Below are 24,756 nucleotides of genomic sequence, written 5' to 3' on the forward strand. Positions count from 1 at the left end.
GAGTCCCGAAAAATTGTCACCCTCTACTACACACTCAAAAATAGAAGTACAGCCGTTTACCTAAAAGGGTACAAATGCTTGTGGCAGGAGAGGTTTCCTTCTGAAAGACAACTGTGTCCCCTTCAGTACCGTTCGGTACTTTTTTGGTACCTTATCTAATTGTAGACCACTTGACGTACATCTGTGTACCCTGCTCTGGTGTTCCCCCCTCTCATTCCTCCTGCTCTGGTGTTCCCCCCTCTCATTCCTCCTGCTCTGGCGTTCCCCCCTCTCATTCCTCCTGCTCTGGCGTTCCCCCCTCTCATTCCTCCTGCTCTGGCGTTCCCCCCTCTCATTCCTCCTGCTCTGGCGTTCCCCCCTCTCATTCCTCCTGCTCTGGCGTTCCCCCTAACCAAAACGTAGCGGTGGAGATGGAGCCCGAGAGTCGAGTCTATTCTGAAAGACGTGTGAGCTGTTTCGGGAGGATGTTCATGTCTCTGTCTGTCTGTGTGTTTCTTTCTGTATTTGTTCCGAGAGTATGTTTTATATCTGTGTTTTTTTGGAAAATAAGAGGCTATCTAATGTTTTATTCCTGTTGTGTTTGATCAGCCTGACTGGAACTCTGTGAATGAATGTAATTTAAATGTAATATTTAAAAAGATTATCATTATTATTAACATTATTATTATTATTATTATCATTATTATTATTATCATTATTAGTATTATCGTGTGTATGTACAGCAGCAAGTTGGCTGAATAAAAAACAAAGTATTTTTTTGAATCACTGTGGTTTTTGTTTTTGATCATTCAACACAAACACTGAAGAATATTTAGATTTATTGACTAATAAAATGTTTTATTAAATAATAAAAAAATGTATTAATATATTAGTCTGGTTAGTGCTCATTCATTCTAATATAGTAAATTTTATATATATATATATATATATATATATATATATATATATATATATATATATATATATATATCTCACAACATCATCAACACAAGCACTGCAGAATATTCTAATGTATTGACTAATTAATAAAAAAAAAATAGAAAAAATATTTTTCTGAGGTTTCAGGAAGGGAAACTCGGAGCATTTTACACATACAGAAATATATAGGCTATATATCCTTTATTTAAAACCTCTTTTTTAAAATCGAGATAGCGGCATAAACATCGTTCCAACAATAACAAGGTGCTTTTATTTTGAAGGCCTTTAGCCGTTGGATGAGAGACAATCACGTCACTTCCTTCATCTGCATTCGCAGCTCTAGCTGTCTGTTTGCTGCGCTATTCGGCTGCATGAATTCCTAAGTATGTCCGATTTTAACATGTTTAAAGATGAATTCACACTCATTGTGAACAACCTGGCCAAGGCGGTGATTGCGGAGGCTGACAAAGTCTCGTTGAATCCACAAAATCCCGAAACAGAGGTAAGCTACCTGCGGCTAACTGTAGCTAACTTGGCTAACTTTACGTGAACTCTGTGGCTTCCAGAGGCGAACTCGACCAAGTTTACCCATGTTTTTGTGTCGAATTGACTAATGGGAACAACTATCTTTGACATTGGTCTAGTAGAAGGGATCCCTACAGAGATAGACCTTCTTTTTAAAGAGTAAGATCCTGTTAGTTTAACATGAAACAGCCCCGAAATCACCATCACCAAACTACACCAGACTCCATGTAAATAATCAGGACTTTTATCATCGTAAAACACACTTCATTCAAAGTGGACAGAAACTAAATAAAACTATCAAAAGCCGTCTTGGTTCATCTTTCCACTGTTCCAACAATCACCACTCTGGTTTGGTTGAAATAAACCCTTAATTCACCAATTTACATGTGGAGATATGCTGGCTCTATACACGCTAAAAGTCCTGATTATTTACATGGAGTCTGGTGGAAATATGCTGGCTCTATACACGCTAAAAGTCCTGATTATTTACATGGAGTCTGGTGGAAATATGCTGGCTCTATACACGCTAAAAGTACTGATTATTTACATGGAGTCTGGTGGAAATATGCTGGCTCTATACACGCTAAAAGTCCTGATTATTTACATGGAGTCTGGTGGAAATATGCTGGCTCTATACACGCTAAAAGTACTGATTATTTGCATGGAGTCTGGTGGAAATATGCTGGCTCTATACACGCTAAAAGTACTGATTATTTACATGGAGTCTGGTGGAAATATGCTGGCTCTATACACGCTAAAAGTCCTGATTATTTACATGGAGTCTGGTAGGTTTGATCTGTTAACTTTCAGTGATTCTTGTCATTCTGTCAGGAAAACCTCAGGGTTTTGGTGGAGCGGTTGTGTGTTGAAGCTGTTGATAAAATCCTGAAGATGGTTGAGCTGGCTGCTGGGAAGCTCAAAGAGACTCCAAGTGACCGGAAGGATCCACCGGGAGACCGGAAGGATTCACCAGAGTCAGATGAGAGCCGCGAATGTTTAACGAAGACGATAGAAGGTGATGTGAGAACACAGAGAGCCACTTTCATACAGAGAAGCTGCAACATTACTTGGTTCAGGTTAGGGGTCTAGCTAAGCAATGTCCTGCTGTGGACGGAGGCAGTAGCTAAACTGATTTTAGACACACTTAAAAACACATATGTCCCTTTAAGTGTTGGCTTTATTTAGAATATTTTCCAGCAGCAGTGACAGCAAAAACTGTCCTGTCCTGTTAGTAGTGTCCTGAGGAGTGTCCCGGGACAGTCAGACACTGTCCTGTGACTCCAAGACACTGTCCTGTGACTCCAAGACACTGTCCTGTGACTCCAAGACACTGTCCTGTGACTCCAATGACTGTCCCGGGACAGTCAGACACTGTCCTGTGACTCCAAGACACTGTCCTGTGACTCCAGTGACTGTCCTGTGACTCCTATGACTGTCCTGTGACTCCAAGACACTGTCCTGTGACTCCAAGACATTGTCCTGTGACTCCAATGACTGTCCCGGGACATTCAGACACCGTCGTGTGACTCCAAGACACTGTCCTGTGACTCCAAGACACTGTCCTGTGACTCCAGTGACTGTCCTGTGACTCCAAGACACTGTCCTGTGACTCCAATGACTGTCCCGGGACAGTCAGACACCGTCGTGTGACTCCAAGACACTGTCCTGTGACTCCAAGACACTGTCCTGTGACTCCAAGACACTGTCCTGTGACTCCAATGACTGTCCCGGGACAGTCAGACACTGTCCTGTGACTCCAAGACACTGTCCTGTGACTCCAAGACACTGTCCTGTGACTCCACTGACTGTCCCGGGACAGTCAGACACTGTCCTGTGACTCCAAGACACTGTCCTGTGACTCCAGTGTCTGTCCTGTGACTCCAAGACACTGTCCTGTGACTCCAGTGTCTGTCCTGTGACTCCAAGACACTGTCCTGTGACTCCAGTGTCTGTCCTTTGACTCCTATGACTGTCCTGTGACTCCAAGACACTGTCCTGTCCCGTACAGATGATGATCCCTCCTCGGTCCTCGGTCTTCAGGGCAGTAATAAGAGCTTTGAGACGGCCTTCATCGAGGAGGGACAGAACAACTTTGGGTCCAGCCGCGGACTGAGGAGTCGAGGAGCTATCAGATAAGGGGGATGAGATTGAGCTTGAGTTTGTGTGGCTGCTTTCCTTGCAGGTACTGCAGCTGGCTCGTTAGTAGAGTGGCCTCATTAGTTACACGGGCAACACCTGTGCTCTGTGAGCTAGTGCACTTTGAGAAGGCCTCTTGGATTCAGTTGTGCTCCCTCCTCGCTGACACACACGTCATCCGGGCCTCGGTTGCTGTTAGGTTAGTTTTGCTGCACCATACAACACCACTAGGGCTGCAGCTATCGATTATTTTAGTAATCGAGTATTCTACCGATTATTCCATCGATTAATCGAGTAATCGGATAAGAAATACTTTTGTTTTATTGAAAAGCAATAATAAACAAAAGCTAATAAATGTAGCTTTTTCCAAAACTAGTTTGGTTAAATTTTTGGAAAAAGCTTTAAAGAAAACATTTCCTGAAGCCTCAAACTAAGGCCTACATCAAACATACATAAACATGATCTTAATGTGCAACTTAACTTTCAGAACTACAAGTTTCAACCTGAGACTGATCTGTATATAGGCCTATATGTAAATATTAATTATACTCAATCTATCAATCAATCTATTTTAATTTATATATTTGATTACAATGTCACACAGCTCTGTTGCACTTATGCTAGTGGATCGTTGATCAGCTGTCTCTCTCTCTCTCTCTCTCTCTCTCTCTCTCTCTCAGAGAGAGAGAGAGAGAGAGAGTCACCAAGTCGTCTCTTTAGATCAGACTGTGGTCACCGCTACGTATTTTCTTGTCTTTGTGTTTGGTAGTTGTTGTGTTTGGTGTAGTTTCATCGTCCATATTACTCCGTGATTTACTTTAGTCGGGTCCTCTTGGTGGAACGGATGAGAAATGTTTTCTGTTGAGATGCTGAAGCATTGACGTCGTGCTATTATTGTGCTAAGCTAGTTCAGTTTTTCAGGAGACACACTGTACCGAGTTCTCGTTTTAACTACGTTTGAACTGATTCCAAACGTTGGACTCTTCCTGTGGTTTTCTGCAGCCGGTCTCTTCTCTCAGCCTCTCACTATTTACTCTCTGGCGTGTCGCCAGCAGGCTGAGCAGCGTCTGGTGCGCGACAGTAATAATGATCCGTGTGGAAACACCGTCCGTCAGCGATACAACGTTGGTAACATTGATTTAACGAAGCTCCGAGGTAAATCATTTTGCATCGAGGATTTTTTGTAATCGAATTATTCGAGTTATTCGAGGAATGGTTTCAGCCCTAAACACTCCACATGCATGTTTTCACTCATCTTACTGAACTCACTGATCACACATCCCACTGTTAGTTTAAGTTTGCTTCATGATTTAAACCAGGGCTGTCAAACTCAACTTCACTATGGGCCACGCTGGAAATGACGATCACATTAAGGGCCAGACATGACATGCTTTTATTTAACAAAAAAAGTAAATTAATGTATGTCAGTGTATTACTGCATGTCTCATAGAGCTTCCTCCCATACAGTTTGGTCGACATAAAACCCTAAAAAAGTCAGCAGAAAGGTTTCATAGCCATCGTAGAATTTAGCAAGTCATTCCTTCCCAAGTGTAGGACCAACAGACTCAAGAAGTCCTCTGTCCCTCATGCCATCATACTCTACAACTCCTCACTCAGGGAGGAGGAGGAAATAGAATAAAGAGGATAAAGAGGACAGAACAGGAAGGAAGGGAAGGAGTGGTAGCCATTCAGCCATTCAACAATTATTTTGGTCAGTATTGAAATCAGGATTAATAATCAGGAATTAACACAATTCCTCGCTGACTTTTAGAAATATGTTACATTTAATGAAGTTAAAACAGAAAGGTTAAACCAATCAACAGTTAAAACACCGTGTGTGTGTGTGTGTGTGTGTGTGTGTGTGTGTCTGTGTGTGTGTGGACATTTCCCTTCATACTCATTCACTGTGCAATAAATTAATAATCTACTCACATACATACCTGGACTCTAACTGCTAATTTATGCTAAATGTCATTAATTTATTAACTGTATAATAACACAATACCATACACAGTCTTATATATATTTATATAGATCTATATATATTTATCTTTAATTATCTGTAGTTTATGGTTTACTGTTTGTTTACTTTTTGTAAAAAATATTTAGCTAAAAGTGTATTGTTATTGTTATTCTTAAACTGTATTTTTTATACCTCTCTATTTAAAGAGTGTTTTGTAAGCTGCTAAAATCTGCTGCTGGAAATCTGATTTCCTTGCGGGAGTCATCCCAAAAGGATCAATGAAGAGAAGTCTAAGATTACAACAAACATTTTTAAAAGCAGCCGACTCACCACGGCCTGTTTCCCAGCCTGAATGTTAAAAAACTCTCTGCTTCTGAGTCTCAGAGTCTGCAAATCTATTAAATTCTGCACGGCAGTGTCGCATAATTACAGCATGAAAAACAGTTTCCTGATTTTTTTTTTTTTTTTTTTTGGTGTGGTGCACAACTAGTCGGGCCAAACTTTGCCGTGAACCTAAATTGAAATGCGGGCCGGATCAAAATTTGCAAAGGGCCGGATTTGGCCCCCGGGCCTTGAGCTTGACACGTGATATATATAATATATATAAATAAATAATTTGTTAATTAGCTTTGTTGTGTGCATCTCCCGTCTTTGTCACGGCCGTGTGGGCCGGTTTGTGACAAGGAATAACGTACTTTTTGCTCAAACGTGGACATAAACGTAGAGCTGGGCAATATATCAATATTATATCTATCGTGAGATGAGACTAGATATCGTCTTAGATTTTGGATATCGTAATATGACATAAGTGTTGTCGTTTAGTGGTTTTAAAGGCTGCATTACAGTAAAGTGATGTACTTTTCTGAACTTACCAGACTGTTCTAGCTGTTCTCTTATTTGCCTTTACCCACTTAAGGCTCTGACCCACCAACCAGACGGCCGACCGTCAGCAGTAAAGTCAGTCAGACTGATCAGTCGGGTCCTCGAGGTCCAGAAAGTTCCTCAGAACTCACTGAGGAGACGCCGACTTGAGCGTACGCTCTGCACGTGTGCGAAACGTAATACGTCTCCATAGCAGCAGGCGGCGCTGCTCTGTATTGTTTCCATTAACAGTCTGATTGTTTCCCAGAAAATGAGAACCGGCAGCTGATTGGACGAACGCGTCACGTGGTTCTTTTTTCTCCAGAAATTCACAGCCAGACTGTCATGGCGACTCGTTCAGAATCCGATCTCATATTGGACTAAAATAGTTCACCGAAACGTGTTTCTGAAAACATTTGAAGAGAGAAATAGGCCGTGCAGTTGCTGAATCTGTCTTCATTTCAGATCAACAAAGGTCAGTTTAAAAGATTTTCATCAGATTTTGAGAGACTCATCCTGCTCGCCATTTCCGGGTGAGTCCCGACTGTCCTGTCTCTGACTGTCCTGTCTCTGACTGTCCTGTCTCTGACTGCCCTGTCTCTGACTGCCCTGTCTCTGACTGCCCTGTCTCTGACTGCCCTGTCTCTGACTGAACATGTCAAATCAGCCAAAATGAAGGCCGACGGCTCCTCCAACAGACGACGGCACGAACACACCGACCAGACTCGAGTCACCGACCTCTCCAGACGGTCAGACGGCCGATAATCGGCTCTGTGTGTCAGCGCCCTTAGACATTATGTCCACATTACTGATGATAAACGTAAACATAAACGTCTGTCATTGCGCCCTGCGTACTTTATCAGCAGAACACGGGAGTAGCTGCTCTACCGCTGCCTCCATCAGTCAGTTAGTTAGTTAATTAGTTAGTGGTTGAAGGAACTGACAAAATTAACTAACTAACCAGCCAATATTGTGCTTATCCATGTGGATCGTAGCTAAAAGGCAGGTTATTATTGGATGTCATAATCACAATTATTTTGGTCAGGATTATTTAACACAATTCCTCGCTGACTTTTAGAAATATGTTGCATTTAATGAAGTTAGAGGTGTGTGTGTGTGTGTGTGTGGACATTTCCCTTCATACTTTTCATTCAGAACACAAAGACACAAGACTAAAATAAGAGTTTACTTGCAAAACGTAACGTGCAAAATCATACTTTTTCTCGATTACATTGTTTTTGTGATTGTCAGGAGCCGGAATCCCAATCAAAATGTACTTGCACAGCCGTAGTTCAGTGTAAAGAAGAGTTGTGTGTTGAAAGCAGGTGCTTCCTGTGTTTCAGGTGGAGGTGAGCACCCCCCCACAGAGCAGACCTACATCCTGGTTTGCAGGGTCAGTGAGTGAATCCTACTCTAACAGAGAGACGATCCTCCCAGCTGCCAACAAACTCAACACCGGCTACTGTTTTGTGTTTTTGTAGAGCGCTGCTGTCGACTCCAAGTGTCTGTTGCTGTCTCTGCAGAGCCATGCTAATGCTAACGCTAACGGTGAGTTTATCTGAGACATTTAGGAAGACGATTCCAACATTAAAGGGTGATTTCAAACATGAAACTGCACAGAAAATCCCCATCACCAGACCCACCAGACTCCATGTAAATAATCAGGACTTTTAGCGTGTATAGAGCCAGCATATTTCCACCAGACTCCATGTAAATGATCAGGACTTTTAGCGTGTATAGAGCCAGCATATTTCCACCAGACTCCATGTAAATAATCAGGACTTTTAGCGTGTATAGAGCCAGCATATTTCCACCAGACTCCATGTAAATAATCAGGACTTTTAGCGTATATAGAGCCAGCATATTTCCACATGTAAATGGGTGAATTAAGGGTTTATTTCAACCAAACCAGAGTGGTGATTGTTGGAACAGTGGAAAGATGAACCAAGACGGCTTTTGATAATTTTATTTAGTTTCTGTCCACTTTGAATGGTGTGTTTTACGATGATAAAAGTCCTGATTATTTACATGGAGTCTGGTGGAAATATGCTGGCTCTATACACGCTAAAAGTCCTGATTATTTACATGGAGTCTGGTGGGTTTGGTGATGGTGATTTCGGGGCTGTTTCATGTTAAACTAAAAGGATCTTACTCTTTAACTAAAAGGTCTATCTCTGTAGGGATCCATCCCATAATGTTGTCAGACACTAAGAATAATAATCTGAGTCTGTCAGCAGCAACAACAGAACTTTAGTGACTCTAACTGCTGCTGAACATTAGTCCTGTAGGGTTACATTACAGCTTGGTTCTGGTTTAATACTGGACCAGTTTCAGAGACTGTTGTTCCATCAGACACTCAGACACAGAAACATGGAGACAGAGAGTCCAGGGTGAGAAAAAACAAAGTTACCCTTAAACGTTTCTTTTGTTGCAGGTGGAAATAAAACCTTCGCCATGGACGCGTCAGGGGACAGCGAGCGCTCCGCCTCACTGCCTCCCCCGCAGGCGGATGTCGCGGACCACGAGTACGCTCGGCCGTCCTCTCCGCCGCCCAGTGCCGCCTCATCGGTGGGGGGCGGGGCCTCCGCAGCACGGAGCAGGAAACAGCGGCGTAGGGCCAACGAGACGACAGACAGCTACCAGCAGTGTTCGCGGTGTGAGAAGCTGTTTCCAAACGCAGAGCGACTCTTTGACCACGAGAGGAAGTCTCACCCCGTGTGCTCTGTCTGCGGGGCGGCGTTCACGGGCCACCTGAGACTGCGCGAACATGTGACGAAGGAGCACGGCCTCCTGCCGTACGGCTGCAACTTCTGCCCCAAGAGGTTCAACCACAACGCTCACCGCAACCTGCACGTAAAGACGCGGCACACCGGGGAGAAAAGCTGCCGCTGTGACGTCTGCGGGAAGGCGTACTCGTCTGTCAGCCTGATGAAAACGCACAGGATGACGCACGCCGAGAAGACGTTCATCTGCGACGTCTGCGGGAAGAGATTCTTCCACGCCGGCCATCTGATGCGCCACAAAGCAGTGCACCAGGAACTGCGGCCGCACCGGTGCTCGCTCTGCGGGAAGGGCTTCACGCAGGCCGCCAACCTGTGCACGCACCTGGCTTCACACAACGGAGAGAGGCAGCTCTGCTCCATCTGCGGGAAGAGCTTCCGCTTCCTGAAGAACCACATTATCTGGTAATCTATTGTTGTATACAAAATCCTGCAGGCCCTTACAGTGTTTGTTGAAACAGATTGATGACTGTTTACAGGGGTTTGGCACCGCAGGTCCTCCATACATGCAGAGACCTGAGTCAGTGTTTCCTCTACACACACACACACACACACACACACACACACACACACACACACCATATTGAGTTTGGCTCTGCTGATTACAAACCTGATTATTGTAGACAGAACTAGTTTTATTTTATCTATTTTTTTTTATTTTAATGTGAGACAATACAAGAAACCACAAGTGATACAAGACAGACAGTCACATAAAGGAAAATAAATAAATAAATAAATAAATTAAAATTAAAAAAAAGAAAAATAAATAAATAAGAGTAAGGTAAAATAAAACTAGCAGTTGCAGTGCAAAATTAAATATTTCATGTGCTTATTCAGTCACTTTTCAAACTGAAATTCCTACCCCTATACATATTACTCTAGACCATTCTTCTTTCAGGTATAATTCTAATGGGGACCGTTCCCCAGAACTAGTTTTAAATACAATAACAAGTCAACACAAAGCGATAAACGTTCCTTACAAATGAAGGAAGGTTCTAAACATAAATTCCAGAGTATCACAAGGACCATTTATAATTTGTTGAACACTAAGTTATTATACGTTTTTTTTTAAATCTGGAAAGTGAACCACATTTTCATTTTATTTTTTTACAGAAGCCCTTAAAGGCAACATGATAAAATATGTATTTTTAGGGCAACTTTGGCCAAAACGCACATTTTGATGTGTGGCTTTTTTGTAATTTTTCCCGACGTTTTTTTATTTTTTGATTCTTTTTCGTTTTCACGTTTTAGCTCACAAAGACAAAAAAGGAAGAGAAAAAAATATTTCTTACAACAAAATAAAATAAAATATAAAGTATTTTTATTTATATAAAACCTCAAGATAAAAAATGTATCTTTTATTTATCTTTATAAAACGTTACTTTGGAGATAATAAGCTCTGTAAATGACATTCTTTTCAGGTAATTTCATGTTCTTTATGTTTCATCAGCAAACACTCGCAGGATCTCCCCGCTGGCGAGCTTCCGGCTGGAGACGGCGTCATCACCTGCGAGCTTTGCGGCAAGAAGTTCCCCCATCTGTCGCAGTTCAGAGTGCACCAGCGCAGCCACACGGGGGAGAAACCGTTTGGCTGCGCCGTCTGCGGGAAAACTTACGCCATGAAGCAGCAGCTGAGGGACCACATGTACACGCACAGTGGCGAGAAGCCGTTCCGCTGCTCGCTCTGCGGCAAAAGCTTCCACCTGCGCGCCAGCTTCAGCCGCCACCGTAGCATCCACAGCGGAGAGATGCCGTTCGGCTGCTCGCTCTGCGGGAAGCACTTCCGGCTGCAGTCCTTCCTGAAGGCTCACCTGCAGACCAAAGCTCACCTGAAGCAGACGCAGAGCGCCACCACTCACCTCTGACCTCGCAGTTAGGCTGCATGGACTAAATTAGGGCTGGGACGATATGCCTGAATGAATGAATGAAACTAAAAGACTTTTCTCAGATCTGATGATTGTAGTCGATCTCTTTAGCTTTCAGTTTTGTCTTTAAGTTTTTTGAGTGTTATGTATTTATTATCTGCTCTAGCTTTTCCAAAGTTTAGACACAGATATGCTGATTATAACGGTCCAAAATGATGTGAAAAAGAGACACAGAACTACCACAAGGAGACACAAAGCGACTACAAAGAGATGCCAAATGACCACAGAGACCCAAAACTACCCCAAAGAAAACAGGTAACTTTTGCACAGCGGTAGCCAAATCATAGGGTAGATTAACGAACGTGCCTCCAATATATTTTGCCGTGTATACACACATGATATACACAACACATCTTCTCAGTGAAAGTGTGTGTGAAGGTGTGTATGTGTGTGTCAGTATCAGGATCAGAGAACGACAGCTTTCCTCTGTTCCAGTCCAGAGTCACTCTGATCCTCAGGAGCTGCTTCTCAAACGGGAGATCAGTGCGTGGAGCTGGTGGAGACCACGCTGAGTATTTACCTTTTATAGAACCTTATTGTCCAAAATCCAGACTGTATGACCTTCCTCTGGACAGACTCTGCTAACACACCCAGTGACCAGACTGTACTGTCTCCAACCTCGACATCCCAGCTGTGAGTCCCTGAGTTAAAGCCCTCAGAGCCCAGGACAGAGACGTATTCATAAATCCTCTCTGGATTATCAGGAAGCTGCTGATAGTGTCTCACACTGGTCAGATCTTTAGACAGAATGAGTTCTGTACCAGCATTGTTTTGGGTCCAGAATCAGAGGACTGTAGGAGACCATCTCCATCTTGTTCCAGATGTTGAAGCTCAGGTTGCCCAGGTGTTTGGCCTCTTCATCGATGGGTCTGAATCTGTGGTTGGAGTGTTTTTCTGAATGTAGACAGACGACACACACTGGCTGCTGATGGTCCAGACAGAAGAGTTTGAGTTTCTCAGAGTGCAGACTGCAGAGAGCCTCTGAAGCTCTCTGATCTCTCTGATGTAAGAAACTCTCACACAGCTTCTTTAACTCCAGGTTACGAGGTGGTTCTGGCCTTGAAGATCTTCTCTTACAAACTGGACACTCCTGTGTCTGTTTCTCTGTCCACCAGCTCTTCAGACAGTCTTTACAGAAGCTGTGGCTACATAACAGAACAACAGGATCTCTAAAGACTTCATGACAGACCGAACAGCAGAAATCCTCCTCTGACATGGAAGCCATTTTGTCTCTGAGAGCAGCTGAAAACAGCAGAAACAGCAGACGTTAAAACAGGAAGTCAGTTGTTTCCCTGCCTCGCACGCAAGCAAGTTTACCTTCAGGGCTGTCTGCCAAGAGAGGTTTATTTGAACCCAAACCACTATCTTTTCCTAAACTTAACTAGGTAGTTTTGTTAAACTTATAACAGATATAATGGTTGTTAATATAAAGGGTAGTAAACTGATTGCAGCGGTACAGGAGACGGCTGAATGAAACACTACAAAAGGTTTTAAAAAGCTAAAAGATATATGTGTAACTGGACACGTGGAGGGGTGTCGGCTAAATTGTGTTGTGGGTAAAAATGTCGACAATGCCACCTTGGGACTTTCACCAAAAGAATATCCAAAGCTTGGGATTCAAACCCAGTAATAGTTAGTTGAAACATTATTATTGTTGTTCTGTCAATCCATTTAAATTGTTGTGATTGTTTGTGTTTAATGTCTGTGTGTAGTTTTGATGTAAGTCGTTATTTTGAGATACTGAGCAGGGTTCGACATAAGCAACGGCCCGATGGCCCGGGGCCAGTAGGACAGTACGTCGGGCAAGTTGAGTTCCTTTTAATTTGATGCTATCGTTGGGTTAACTCTGTCACGGTAGAACTGAATGTATTTGTCTTTTGACATCAATAAAAGTCTGTGGTGTGAAATAAAAGCAGTCTTGATCATTGGTAACATTCAGCAGAAAGGGAACTGAACTCTGTTTAGTAGCACATTTATCCACATCAGTATTACATTGTGTTGCCAGGTTTTCCCAACAGCATGTTTGCAGAAGCAGTGAGACTGTAAACCAACAGCCATCTGATCTTAAAGGGTGGCCAGTGCCCCCTTAATATTAAGCCTCAACCCCCCTCTGGTCTCCCTAAATTTAACATATTTTCATACATTATTAACCCCACCTTTATCCTCAGAGGATATTATTCATGATAAATAAAATGTAGGTTAACACCGAAAGAGTATTTTAGTGTTTATTTTTCTATGTGTATCGTTAGTCTTTTGTAGAACAAAGAGCTAGAGAACTCCTTCAGTAACCGGGGGATTCCTGCAGGTATACACTGTTGGAGCCATTATGCAACTCTGTTTCTGTTCTGTTTATATACCACTTGGTGCCAGTAATGCATGCAGTTTTATGTTTGAGCACTGGGTGGAGCATTGCCTCTGCAAAAGCATGAAGGTGATTACAGTTTTTTTTCAATTGCTAAACGACAGTGGGCACAACTGAAGCCACATGTGCAAAACTCTAACTACAGTCTGCATCACCAACGGTCCATTACCATGAACTAAACATCTCCTGCAAAACTCATTCACAGCCACACAACTCTTCACACACGTCTCAGAACAGGCTCAGTGCAGCCAAACACACACACACACACACACACACACACACACACACACTGTCACTCAGAACACAGTGAGAGTAAAAACACTGGCATCAAACATCAATACAGAAATTACAAACTTTTCATCTTTACAGTTTGAGTGACTTCACACTTATCAATAGTTTCTTTAAAGGAAAGATATAGATTTTACAATATACCAATTTTTATGTAAGGTAAACAAGAAGGAATGAAAATCAGCAGTTTGCGGGGCCGGTTCGCTCAGTTGGTAGAGCAGGCGCACATGTAGAGGTTTTAATCCTCGACGCAGAAGGTCCAGGGTTCGAATCCGACCTGTGATGGTTTTCCTGCATGTCTTCCCCCCCCTCTCTCTCCCCTTTCATATCTCCGCTTTCCTCTCTAATAAAGGAAAAAATGCCCCAATAAAAATAAAATCAGCAGTTTGCTTCAATATAGTATTTTGTTTCTAGTAATTTATGGAATTACTGGAAAAAAACTAAATGTGCGTTACAGTAACAAAGAATAGTGTGACTAATCCTGCCTCTCCAGCATCATGAGGCAAGTCTTCATCACACTGGATGTCTGCATCATCCCTAAATACTAATGAATGTGGTGTTTCCATTGCTTTCACCTCCATTAGTTTCTGAAAAACAGTAAGAAGGAAGTTTTACTATTGAAAAGATAGTGTTTTTCACATTTGCATAGCTGTTTATGTAACCTCAGACATCTTACCTGGACATGTATCTTTGCTCTTTTACCTGTTTCTCTCAACCGGTACAGTGTATAATAGTTTTATTCTTATTTGTAAGAGTTATTAGTTGCAAGGCACTTCATGATAGGACATCAGACATATGATACAAACAAATAGTCCCTACATCAGACACCGACAGACATAACATAAAAAAAAAAAATACATCACACACACACACACACACACTACACTACACACCCTTGGGTATGACTATTTTGTATTATTAAGTCTATGAAATATTAGAGGCTATTTGGAATTTAAAAATGCTGTGCATGTAAACGCACTGAGTGTATTTGCTTCAGTAGATAGCGGCTGGCATGCCCCCAGTTTGGAGAAATTTGTGTTGTGTGACTTTGGTGTTTTAAAGGGTTAGGAACTAACAAAACTAACAAACTAAGAGATGGAGGCAGCGGTAGAGGAGCAACTCATGTGTTCTGGGAGGTAAAATAATTTTGTCAAAGGAGTCTGGTGGCTTTGATCAGTGATGGACTGGCCATCTGGAATTTGGGCAAATGCCAGAAGGGCCACTACTGATACTTTTTTTTTGGTTATTTTGATCAGTTATTTTATGCATGCAGCCACAAATATTCAAGATTGTACTCCGGCAAGGTGTGTGGAAAGAGTCAGTCAATCGGAAGGCAGAGTTACTAATTTCCAAGCTAGGTTATTGACAATAGTGCCATTGTGTTGCAAATGCCAAGGACGTTTTTTTTTATCCCAGTCCATCACTGTTAAGTTTGAATGATGAACAGAACCCAAATGCAGACAGAACGCAGAGCCAGGAGTGTGAATTAACAGGTTTTATTTAAAAGTACTCAAGTATCAAGTCCAGGTTTCCAGGTGGAGAACAGGTCCGGTGGTTTCCGGGAAGGAGCGGGTCCGTCAGAGAGAGACAGCAGGCCGGCTAGAGGTGAGGTCCAGTTGTTTCTGGTCCGGTGGATGGAAGGAGTGAAGCGGTAGCAGGAGTCAAGTTCCAATGGCAGCTGAGGAACAAGAGAAAGGATCAGGACAGGCAGACAAACAATAGACTAAACAAATAAGCAAAGGTTTGTCTGAAGCCATACTAACTGTGGAGGTCTTGACTATGATCTGACGCAGAGTGGAGGAAGGACCGGGTATATGAAGTAGAGGTTGATTGTGGTAGATGGGAAGCAGCTGGAAGCCTGACTCCTGCACACCAGACTCCACTCCTGCAATTAGGACAGACAGAGGGAGGGAGAGAGGAGAGAACAGAGAAGCTAACCTAACATTGCCTGAGAAAGTTCCACAAACACAGGGAGAAGAGACACACCGACAGACAGACGGTAAGATTTACCTTTCATTACAAAGCTGTGACTTTAACTGAGGGAGGATAGTTACAGGAAGGAGCTCTGAAGTACTGAAGAAGTACTTACGTGATTACGTTGTTTTTGGTCGGCATGCGTGTTCTTCTGTTATATTGGCATTTGGCATAACGACTTGTTGCATGACTGTCACCAACTGTTGAGCGTAGCCTAGAGCATCACGTGGTGAAAACATGGAGGCCACAATAATAATGGACACTCCAAAGCTCTTCAATTACGCATTACTTTCCTCACTACAGTTTGTACAAGAGCTCAAAGCATAAGGCCTACTTGAATTGGTTTACTTGTTACTGGCAATAGCACCCAACCTTTATAACTAATTTAAGTTACTCTGTTGAAACCAATGGACGACTACAACCTAAATGAGTAGCACATTGTGGACGTTGGCAAAATATATTACATGCATGTGTGAATTTTCTATATTTAGGAAAAGTTGCTTCAACACATCTGAACGATCGTCGGCCATGTTTCTGTATGTCAGTTGTCAACAACTGAGAAACTCTGTTCTCTGTACAGAATCTGAAAATCTAGCCCCAGTTTCCCACCTCTGATTCCCACATGAAGTGACGTGAATGATGACGTTTTCACTGGGAAAAATGTTTTTCCGATGCCCATGAACGCACAGCAATACTCAGACAGAGGGGAGTGACTGACTCTTTGAGTCACTCCCTTCTGGCAGGAGGCTGAGGTCCATCAGGTCCAAAACCTCAAACCACAAGAACAGTTTTTTCCCCTCCGCCACTAGTGTTATCAACAAGTCCCTGAACCCACCATGACTCTCTCCACACTCCACCTCTGGCTCTACATGCCACTGTACTCTCTGCTCTAATGCTTTTTCTATTTTTATTTTTAATTTAATACATACTGTGTACATATACTTATATTGTTTTTATTTGATTTACAGAATGTGTGACATGCACCAATAACACCAAAACAAATTCCTTGTATGTGTAAAAAAATGTACTTGCCAATAAAGTTTTTTTCTGATTCTGATAAAGTACTAGAGACCCAGACTTGAGTAGATGTTGAAGTGCTCTTTAAGCACAAAACTGAAGTGGAAGTACTAACGTTTTCAACATTTTTTAATTAACTATTGCAATTAGTTCATTTTTAAAATGTACTACTCAAGTACTGAAAGTAAAAGTACAAGTATTGTTATGTAGTTATTAAAGAAAGCAGTTAAAAGTTTGAACATCATGTTTATATTATTTTAACTTTTTTTGTATAGTTCTTTAAAAATAAAAAGGAAACTTGTTTTTGGGAGAATAAAAGTACTCTGGGCTGAGTTTTCCTAGTAACCAAAAAGGCTCAGGATGCTGCAAATGTTGGTATATGAAAATGGCTGGATTTAAGACAAAAAATCACAATTTATTGAATGAATCAAATTTGAACATATGTGTCAGTGGCTTGTTGATCTTTACATTGTTAGTTAATTTCCTATCCTGGGCTGGGACACACATTCATACGGTTTGATAAAGTACTTATTGGACTTTAACTTATTGCACTTACAATAATAGTAGAGTAGAGTACATCCAGTAGAGTACAGATACAGCCTTTTAGTACTTAAGTACAGTAGTGAAGTAGTTTTACTATACATCTCTGAAAATACTTTAAATGTAATCTGCTGCAGACAGAAAAACACTTTGAGACTCAAAGTTAAAGTAACTGAGGCAACTTTCTGCAGCGGGAGACGTTTACCTTCTGGGCTTTCTGCCAGAAATCTCTTAGGTTTAGACAACAAAACTACTTAGTTAAGTTTAGGAAAAGATAGTGGTTTGGGTTAAAATAAACCCTTCTGGCAGGCAGCCCTGAAAGTAAACCTGCCCCGTGTGCGAGGGAGGGAAACACAACTGACTTCCTGTTTTAACGTCTGCTGTTTCTGCTGTTTTCAGCTGCTCTCAGCGACAAAATGGCTTCCATGTCAGAGGAGGATTTCTGCTGTTCGGTCTGTCATGAAGTCTTTAGAGATCCTGTTGTTCTGTCATGTAGCCACAGCTTCTGTAAAGACTGTCTGAAGAACTGGTGGACAGAGAAACCAACACAGGAGTGTCCAGTTTGTAAGAGAAGATCTCTGAATTCAAAACCACCTTTAAACCGGGTGTTGAAGAAGCTGTGTGAGAGTTTCTTACAGCAGAGAGATCAGAGAGCTTCAGAGGCTCTCTGCAGTCTGCACTCTGAGAAACTCAAACTCTTCTGTCTGGACCATCAGCAGCCAGTGTGTGTCGTCTGTCTACATTCAGAAAAACACTCCAACCACAGAATCAGACCCATTGATGAAGCTGCAGAACAACACAAGAAGAAACTTCAGGAAACTCTGGAGCCCTTAAAGGAGAAGTTAAAGTTTTTTGATCAAGTTAAAGTGAAGTGTGATCAAACAGCAGAACACCTGAAGGTCCAGGCCCAACGCACAGAGACGCAGATTAAGGAGCAGTTTAAGAAGCTTCACCAGTTTCTAGAAGAGGAAGAGGAGGCCAGGATGGCTGCACTGAGGGAGGAAGAGGAGCAGAAGAATCAGAGGATGCAGGAGAAGATGGAGGCTCTGAGCAGAGAGATAGCAGCTCTTTCAGACACAGTCAGAGCCACAGAGGAGCAGCTGAGAGCTGAAGACGTCTCATTCCTGATCAACTACAAGGCTGCAGTGGAAAGAGTCCAGCAGTGCCCCCTGCTGGATGATCCACAGCTGCTCTCAGGAGCTCTGATAGACGAGGCCAAACACCTGGGCAACCTGAGCTTCAACATTTGGAACAAGATGAAGGACATGGTCTCCTACTATCCTCTGATTCTGGACCCAAACACTGCTTATCCAAAACTCATCCTGTCTGAAGATCTGACCAGTGTGAGATGGGGAGAGAAACAGCAGCTTCCTGATAATCCAGAGAGGATTGATTATTACCTCTCTGTCCTGGGCTCTGAGGGCTTTAACTCAGGGACTCACAGCTGGGATGTCGAGGTTGGAGACAGTACAGTCTGGTCACTGGGTGTGTTAGCAGAATCTGTCCAGAGGAAAGGAGGCATACAGTCTGGATTATGGAGAATAGGGTTCTCTAGAGGTAAATACTCAATGTTGTCTCCATCAGCTCCACTCACTGATCTCCCATTTAAGAAGCTCCTGAGGATCAGAGTGACTCTGGACTGGAACAGTGGAAAGCTGTCGTTCTCTGATCCTGATACTAACACACACATACACACCTTCACACACACTTTCACTGAGAGGCTGTTTCCATACATTTACATTGGGGATAAAGCCCCACTGAAAATATCACCACTGATGGTCTGTGTGACAAAACAACAGGTCTGATGGAGTATGTAGTTTTAGGGTGGTGATAATAATAGTAAACAACTATTCACTTCTTAAATGTTAATGTGATCCATCTATATATATATATATATATATATATATATATATATATATATATATATATATATATATATATATATATATATATATATATATATAAAAAATAACAGAATTGCTAAAATAAAGGGTAGTAAACTGATTGCAGCGGTAAAGGAGACAGCTGAATGAAACGCAACAAAAGGCTTTAAAAAGTAATTTTAAAAGTAATACTAATACCTGGAATCTAAAATAATCAGAAATAAAACAGACTACAAATGGAGAAGATACTAAAGTGACAGGAGTTACAGCCACACAACAGGAGGGGCAACTAGAGAGAAGTGGCCTAAAACTTCATATATACACAACAAACGAAATAAAATAAATCAATCAACAAAACAAGTATCAACAAAAGGCACACGTTAAAACATGCACATAAGAGAAGAATTGGCCACTTATTTCACTATCAACTACTCGTGTAACTCTCTTATAAGAATGTTTACTTGCTTCCGTATTTTCAAGTTAACCTGCTGGTTACATACAGATGTTTATACATGTAAATATGGATGTTTAGATGAAACATTGTTCTGTTCTGTCAATCCATTTACATTGTTGTGATTGTTTGTGTTTAATGTATGTGTGTAGTTTTGATGTAAGTCATAATTTTAAGATTATAACTGATTATTTTGAGATGCTGAGCAGAGATGAATAAATTAAAGTGAATACATTTCAACTTTTTAGTTTCCTCATTAACTTGATATGTTACTGAAACATGTAATATAACTAATGTCAGTATTTACTTTATATTTCGTTTACCCTATGGTTCGTATGATATCATATGAAGACTAGGAGACCTTTGACTGGTCATGTGACATCGGTTACAGAGCTACGTGCTACAGAGCGGCAGTTGCTGAATGTTTAAGCTGCTACAGAGCGTCGTGACACAAGCTACGGTGCTCCGTCAGGTCAGCAGTAGTTGGTGGTCTAGTTACCCCAGAATAAGTGACTGTGAGCCAGGTACAGAGCACCGTGAGCTGCTGGTCATTTTGGCGGAGATTACGGTTAAGTTTAGGCAAGAAAAAGTGAGCGTTGGCACAAAAATGACGAGTTAAGTTTAGGAAAAGTTTGTGGTTTGCATGGGAGCATGCCTATGTTCCCACATTTCTAAGAATTGTTTCAAAATTAGGCCCTAAATTCCCACATTTCCTTTTTCATAAATTTGTATCAGATTTTATCCCCCTTTCTCCCAATTTGGTAGCCAATTACACCCAACCTATTATCCAGGAGCAATGGACTACAGATGGAATGTAACCCTAACCCTAACATAGGGCCTAATTTGAAGAAAAATCTTAGAAATGTGGGACCATAGGGCTGACCCTGTTTGTATTATAACACTCGCAAGGAACACGCATCACCTGGGTGAAAGTCTTTAGTTTTCCCTGGGAAGCGAACTCTGCTCTCTGGCTTGAAAGTCCTGTACAATATCGCCAACCAACCCCCCCCGACCTCCTCCCTGTGCGACCAGCCGCGTTCTTATATAGCAGTCAATGTTTTGCATTTGGCAAGAAAAACGTGTAAATCATACAAATTACAGTGCTTAACTTTTCGTAGCTTATCGAACATATGGTTCATGTGAACAGGCTGAACTAAACATTACAAAATAATACAAGAAGTAAACCAAGAGAAACATACAAGATGAGTACAGAAAAAAACAAACAGGAATCAACTAAAACACAGAGCAAGAGTTAACAAAATAAAACAGGAAACATAACAGCAGGAACGCACAACATTAACAAGTTGTATGTGTGATTTCTTTATGTATAACATTGTAAATGCATGAAAGATATATTCTGTTTTTGCGAGATATAAACATATGATTAATCATGATACAGATCCCAAACTTTATAAATCAGAGACTCATGCAGCTGATTACCAAGCTTTATTTAAATGAGTCTGCAGGTATTTATGTGTAAAAAGCAGTAATGATACTTTTTATGAAATTTGTATAGAGCCTTTTATACAAGACATAGGCCTACTGTACAATAAGGAAATAGCATGACATAAGCAGACAGAATGAACATAAAAAGGGGGATAGAAAACCATAATTAATGGAAATAAGATTGGAAAATAAAACACACAGCAGTAGCTGAAGCAGTAGCGCTATAAACCAACAACTGGCAGTCAATCCTTATAGTTTGGGCTGAAAGTGAACAAGGGGTGCGTTCCATTTCAATCCCCCACCTACTTTCCCTCTGCTCTCCAAGTGGCCAACGTGTAACGTATGCTGTTATGTAATACCAAGGGCTGAGGGGAAGTGAAGGAGGGCATGTTGAAACACTAATGAAACACAGCTTCTGATTATGGAGAAGTAGCTCAAACATCCACACTGAAAAAACATCTGAACTGTCCCTTTAAGATAAAACTCATCAGCTGCCTCACAAAGCTCCACACCTTACATTACATCATCTGAGACAGACCAGGAAACCAGTTTGTTCCTGTTGAGTTGTCAGTGAGAAGAGACGCACCGACAGACAGACGGTAAGATTTACCTTTTATTACAAAGCTGTGACTTTAACTGAGGGAGGACAGTTACAGGAAGGAGCTCTAAAGTACTGAAGAAGTGAAATACTTTAACTGAAGGAGGATAGTTACATAAAGGAGCTCTGAAGTACTGAAGAAGTGAAATACTTTAACTGTAATCTGCTGCAGACTGAAAAACACTTTGAGACTCAAAGTGAAAGTAACTGAGGCAACTTTCTGCAGCAGGGAGGGGCACACGGGAGACGTTTACCTTCTGGGCTTTCTGCCAGAAATCTCTTAGGTTTAGAAAACAGAACTACTTAGTTAAGTTTAGGAAAAGATAGTGGTTTGGTTTAAAATAAACCCTTCTGGCAGATAGCCCTGAAGGCAAACTTGTCCCGTGTGCGGGGGAGCGAAACACAACTGACTTCCTGTTTTAACGTCTGCTGTTTGTGCTGTTTTCAGCTGCTCTCAGAGACAAAATGGCTTCCATGTCAGAGGAGGATTTCTGCTGTTCGGTCTGTCATGAAGTCTTTAGAGATCCTGTTGTTCTGTCATGTAGCCACAGCTTCTGTAAAGACTGTCTGAAGAGCTGGTGGACAAAGAAACCAACACAGGAGTGTCCAGTTTGTAAGAGAAGATCTTCAAAGCCAGAACCACCTCGTAACCTGGAGTTAAAGAAGCTGTGTGAGAGTTTCTTACAGCAGAGAGATCAGAGAGCTTCAGAGGCTCTCTGCAGTCTGCACTCTGAGAAACTCAAACTCTTCTGTCTGGACCATCAGCAGCCAGTGTGTGTCGTCTGTCTACATTCAGAAAAACACTCCAACCACAGAATCAGACCCATCGATGAAGCTGCAGAACAACACAAGAAGGAACTCCAGGAAACTCTGGAGCCCTTAAAGGAGAAGATAAAGGTTTTTGAACAAGTTAAAGTGAAGTTTGATCAAACAGCAAAACACCTGAAGGTCCAGGCCCAACGTACAGAGACGCAGATTAAGGATCAGTTTAAAAGGCTTCACCAGTTTCTAGAAGAGGAAGAGGAGGCCAGGATGGCTGCACTGAGGGAGGAAGAGGAGCAGAAGAGTCAGAGGATGAAGGAGAAGTTGGAGGCTCTGAGCCGAGAGATAGCAGCTCTTTCAGACACAGTCAGAGCCACAGAGGAGCAGCTGAGAGCTGAAGACGTCTCATTCCTGATCAACTACAAGGCTGCAGTGGAAAGAGTCCAGCACCGCCCCCTGCTGGATGATCCACAGCTGCTCTCAGGAGCTCTGATAGACGAGGCCAAACACCTGGGCAACCTGAGCTTCAACATCTGGAACAAGATGAAGGACATGGTCTCCTACACTCCTCTGATTCTGGACCCAAACACTGCTCATCCATATCTCATCCTGTCTGAAGATCTGACCAGTGTGAGATGGGGAGAGAAACAGCAGCTTCCTGATAATCCAGAGAGGATTGATTCTCACCTCTTTGTCCTGGGCTCTGAGGGCTTTAACTCAGGGACTCACAGCTGGGATGTCGAGGTTGGAGACAGTACAGACTGGATGCTGGGTGTGTTAGCAGAGTCTGTCCAGAGGAAGGGAGTCATAGAGTCTGGATTATGGAGAATATGGTTCTCTAGAGGTAAATACTCAGCATGGTCTCTATCAGCTCCAAACACTGTTCTCCCATTTGAGAAGCAGCTCCAGAGGATCAGAGTGACTCTGGACTGGAACAGAGGAAAGCTGTCGTTCTCTGATCCTGATACTAACACACACATACACACCTTCACACACACTTTCACTGAAAAGATGTTTCCATTCATTTTCACTGGGGATAAAGTCCCACTGAAGATATCACCACTGAAGGTCTATGTGACAAAACAACAGGTCTGAGTCTGTAGTTTTAGGGTGGTGATAATAATAGCAAACAACTATTCACTTCTTAAATGTTAATGTTTTCCATCTTTTTATGTAGAAATAATATCTGAACTGAATGCTAAAATAAGTTCAAACTTCGTATAGGCAGCTGCAAACAGTAACAGGAGTCAACAGATTAAATATGAAAGAATATAAACAGAATAATGGTTGTTAATATAAAGGGTAGTAAACTGATTGCAGCGGTACAGGAGACGGCTGAATGATACAACAAAAGGTTTTAAAAAGCTAAAAGATATGTTTATATATGTAATATGTCTTTAGAAGAAACATTATTACTGCTGTTCTGTTCTGTCAATCCATTTAAATTGTTGTGATTGTTTTAGTGTTTAATGTCTGTGTGTAGTTTTGATGTAAATCTATATTTTAAGATTATAACTGATTATTTTGAGATACTAAGCAGGGTTCGACATAAGGAATGGACCGATGGCCCGGGGACAGTAAGACAGTACATCGGGCAAGTTGATTCAGGTCCTTGTAATTTGATGCTAACGTTGGGTTAACTCATGGTATATATATATATATATATATATATATATATATATATATATATATATACAGTCGTGCAGAAGTTAGCACAGCTATGCTAAAGTTGACTAAAAAGAGGAATAAAAAAATCATCTTTTGGAAATTGATCTTAATGCCTTAATTAAAAAAATGAGGAAAAATCCAATCTTTAAGGACACCAACTTCCTTTGTGAATGAATAATGTATCGTAAATAAATAAATGTTCTTCCTTAAAATACAGGGTGCATAAGTAAGTACACCCCTATGTTAAATTCCCATAGAGGCAGGCAGACTTTTATTTTGAAAGGCCAGTTATTTCATGAATCCAGGATACTATGCATCTTGATAAAGTTCCCTTGGCCCCCACATCATCACATACCCTTCACCATACCCCCACATCATCACATACCCTTCACCATACCTAGAGATTGGCATGATTTTATTTCAATTAGCCTAATAGCTGGTTTGATTTGCATTGAGAGATGATTTTATGGAAAGTACCCCATGCCAATCTCTAGGTATGGTGAAGGGTATGTGATGATGTGGGGCTACTTTATGTTTGTGACAGCAGTGACAGCAGTACATAACCTGTTAAGAAAGACATTTATCATATCTAGTAATGAAGTGTTAACCATGGGTAACGCTTCTTTAAGTAGCCTCGTTGGGACGGGGTCTAAGAGACA

General features: G+C 41.7%; 3 protein-coding genes and 1 long non-coding RNA gene across 5 annotated transcripts in view; 3 read left to right on the forward strand and 1 right to left on the reverse strand.

Moving 5' to 3' along the window:
- LOC118493218 overlaps positions 1-16,897 on the reverse strand; it is a 22,744-nt gene extending 5,847 nt beyond the window's left edge. The window contains exons 1-2 of the long non-coding RNA XR_004895205.1: positions 16,888-16,897; positions 14,985-14,989 (exon numbers count right to left, since the gene is read on the reverse strand). This is a non-coding gene — a long non-coding RNA (uncharacterized LOC118493218). The remainder of the gene's footprint in view (positions 1-14,984; positions 14,990-16,887) is intronic.
- Positions 1,235-11,111, forward strand: LOC116034473 (gastrula zinc finger protein XlCGF57.1-like). Its single transcript, XM_031277157.2, has 6 exons — positions 1,235-1,420; positions 2,275-2,458; positions 7,747-7,796; positions 7,885-7,951; positions 8,838-9,588; positions 10,634-11,111. The coding sequence occupies exons 1-6, from the start codon at positions 1,304-1,306 to the stop codon at positions 11,046-11,048; spliced, it is 1,584 nt and encodes a 527-aa protein (XP_031133017.1). The 5' UTR covers positions 1,235-1,303; the 3' UTR covers positions 11,049-11,111.
- On the forward strand, positions 15,731-23,766 carry LOC116034475 (nuclear factor 7, ovary-like). Of its 2 annotated transcripts, none has more exons than XM_035992237.1 (3): positions 15,731-15,757; positions 21,547-21,668; positions 22,116-23,766. In XM_035992237.1, exon 3 carries the CDS (start codon positions 22,133-22,135, stop codon positions 23,522-23,524), a length of 1,392 nt encoding a protein of 463 aa, XP_035848130.1. In that variant the 5' UTR covers positions 15,731-15,757; positions 21,547-21,668; positions 22,116-22,132; the 3' UTR covers positions 23,525-23,766. The 2 variants fall into 2 exon arrangements, with proteins under 2 accessions (XP_035848130.1, XP_035848131.1); XM_035992238.1 differs by having other exon boundaries at positions 21,561-21,668.
- LOC116034474 (E3 ubiquitin-protein ligase TRIM39-like) lies at positions 17,481-19,172 on the forward strand. The gene has a single exon (XM_031277158.2). It carries the CDS (start codon positions 17,706-17,708, stop codon positions 19,092-19,094), a length of 1,389 nt encoding a protein of 462 aa, XP_031133018.2. The 5' UTR covers positions 17,481-17,705; the 3' UTR covers positions 19,095-19,172.
- Positions 23,767-24,756: the final 990 nt, after the last annotated feature.

Source organism: Sander lucioperca, chromosome 15 (assembly GCF_008315115.2).
Source record: "Sander lucioperca isolate FBNREF2018 chromosome 15, SLUC_FBN_1.2, whole genome shotgun sequence".
Lineage (NCBI taxonomy): Eukaryota > Metazoa > Chordata > Actinopteri > Perciformes > Percidae > Sander > Sander lucioperca.

Coding starts and splice junctions, on each gene's coding strand:
- LOC116034473 (XM_031277157.2), top strand. CDS start 1,304: ATGTCCGATTTTAACATGTTTAAAGATGAATTCACACTCATTGTGAAC. Junction 2,459..7,746: donor TTTAACGAAGACGATAGAAG/GTGATGTGAGAA, acceptor CCTGTGTTTCAG/GTGGAGGTGAGCACCCCCCC. Junction 7,952..8,837: donor TGCTAATGCTAACGCTAACG/GTGAGTTTATCT, acceptor CTTTTGTTGCAG/GTGGAAATAAAACCTTCGCC.
- LOC116034474 (XM_031277158.2), top strand. CDS start 17,706: ATGGCTTCCATGTCAGAGGAGGATTTCTGCTGTTCGGTCTGTCATGAA.
- LOC116034475 (XM_035992237.1), top strand. CDS start 22,133: ATGGCTTCCATGTCAGAGGAGGATTTCTGCTGTTCGGTCTGTCATGAA.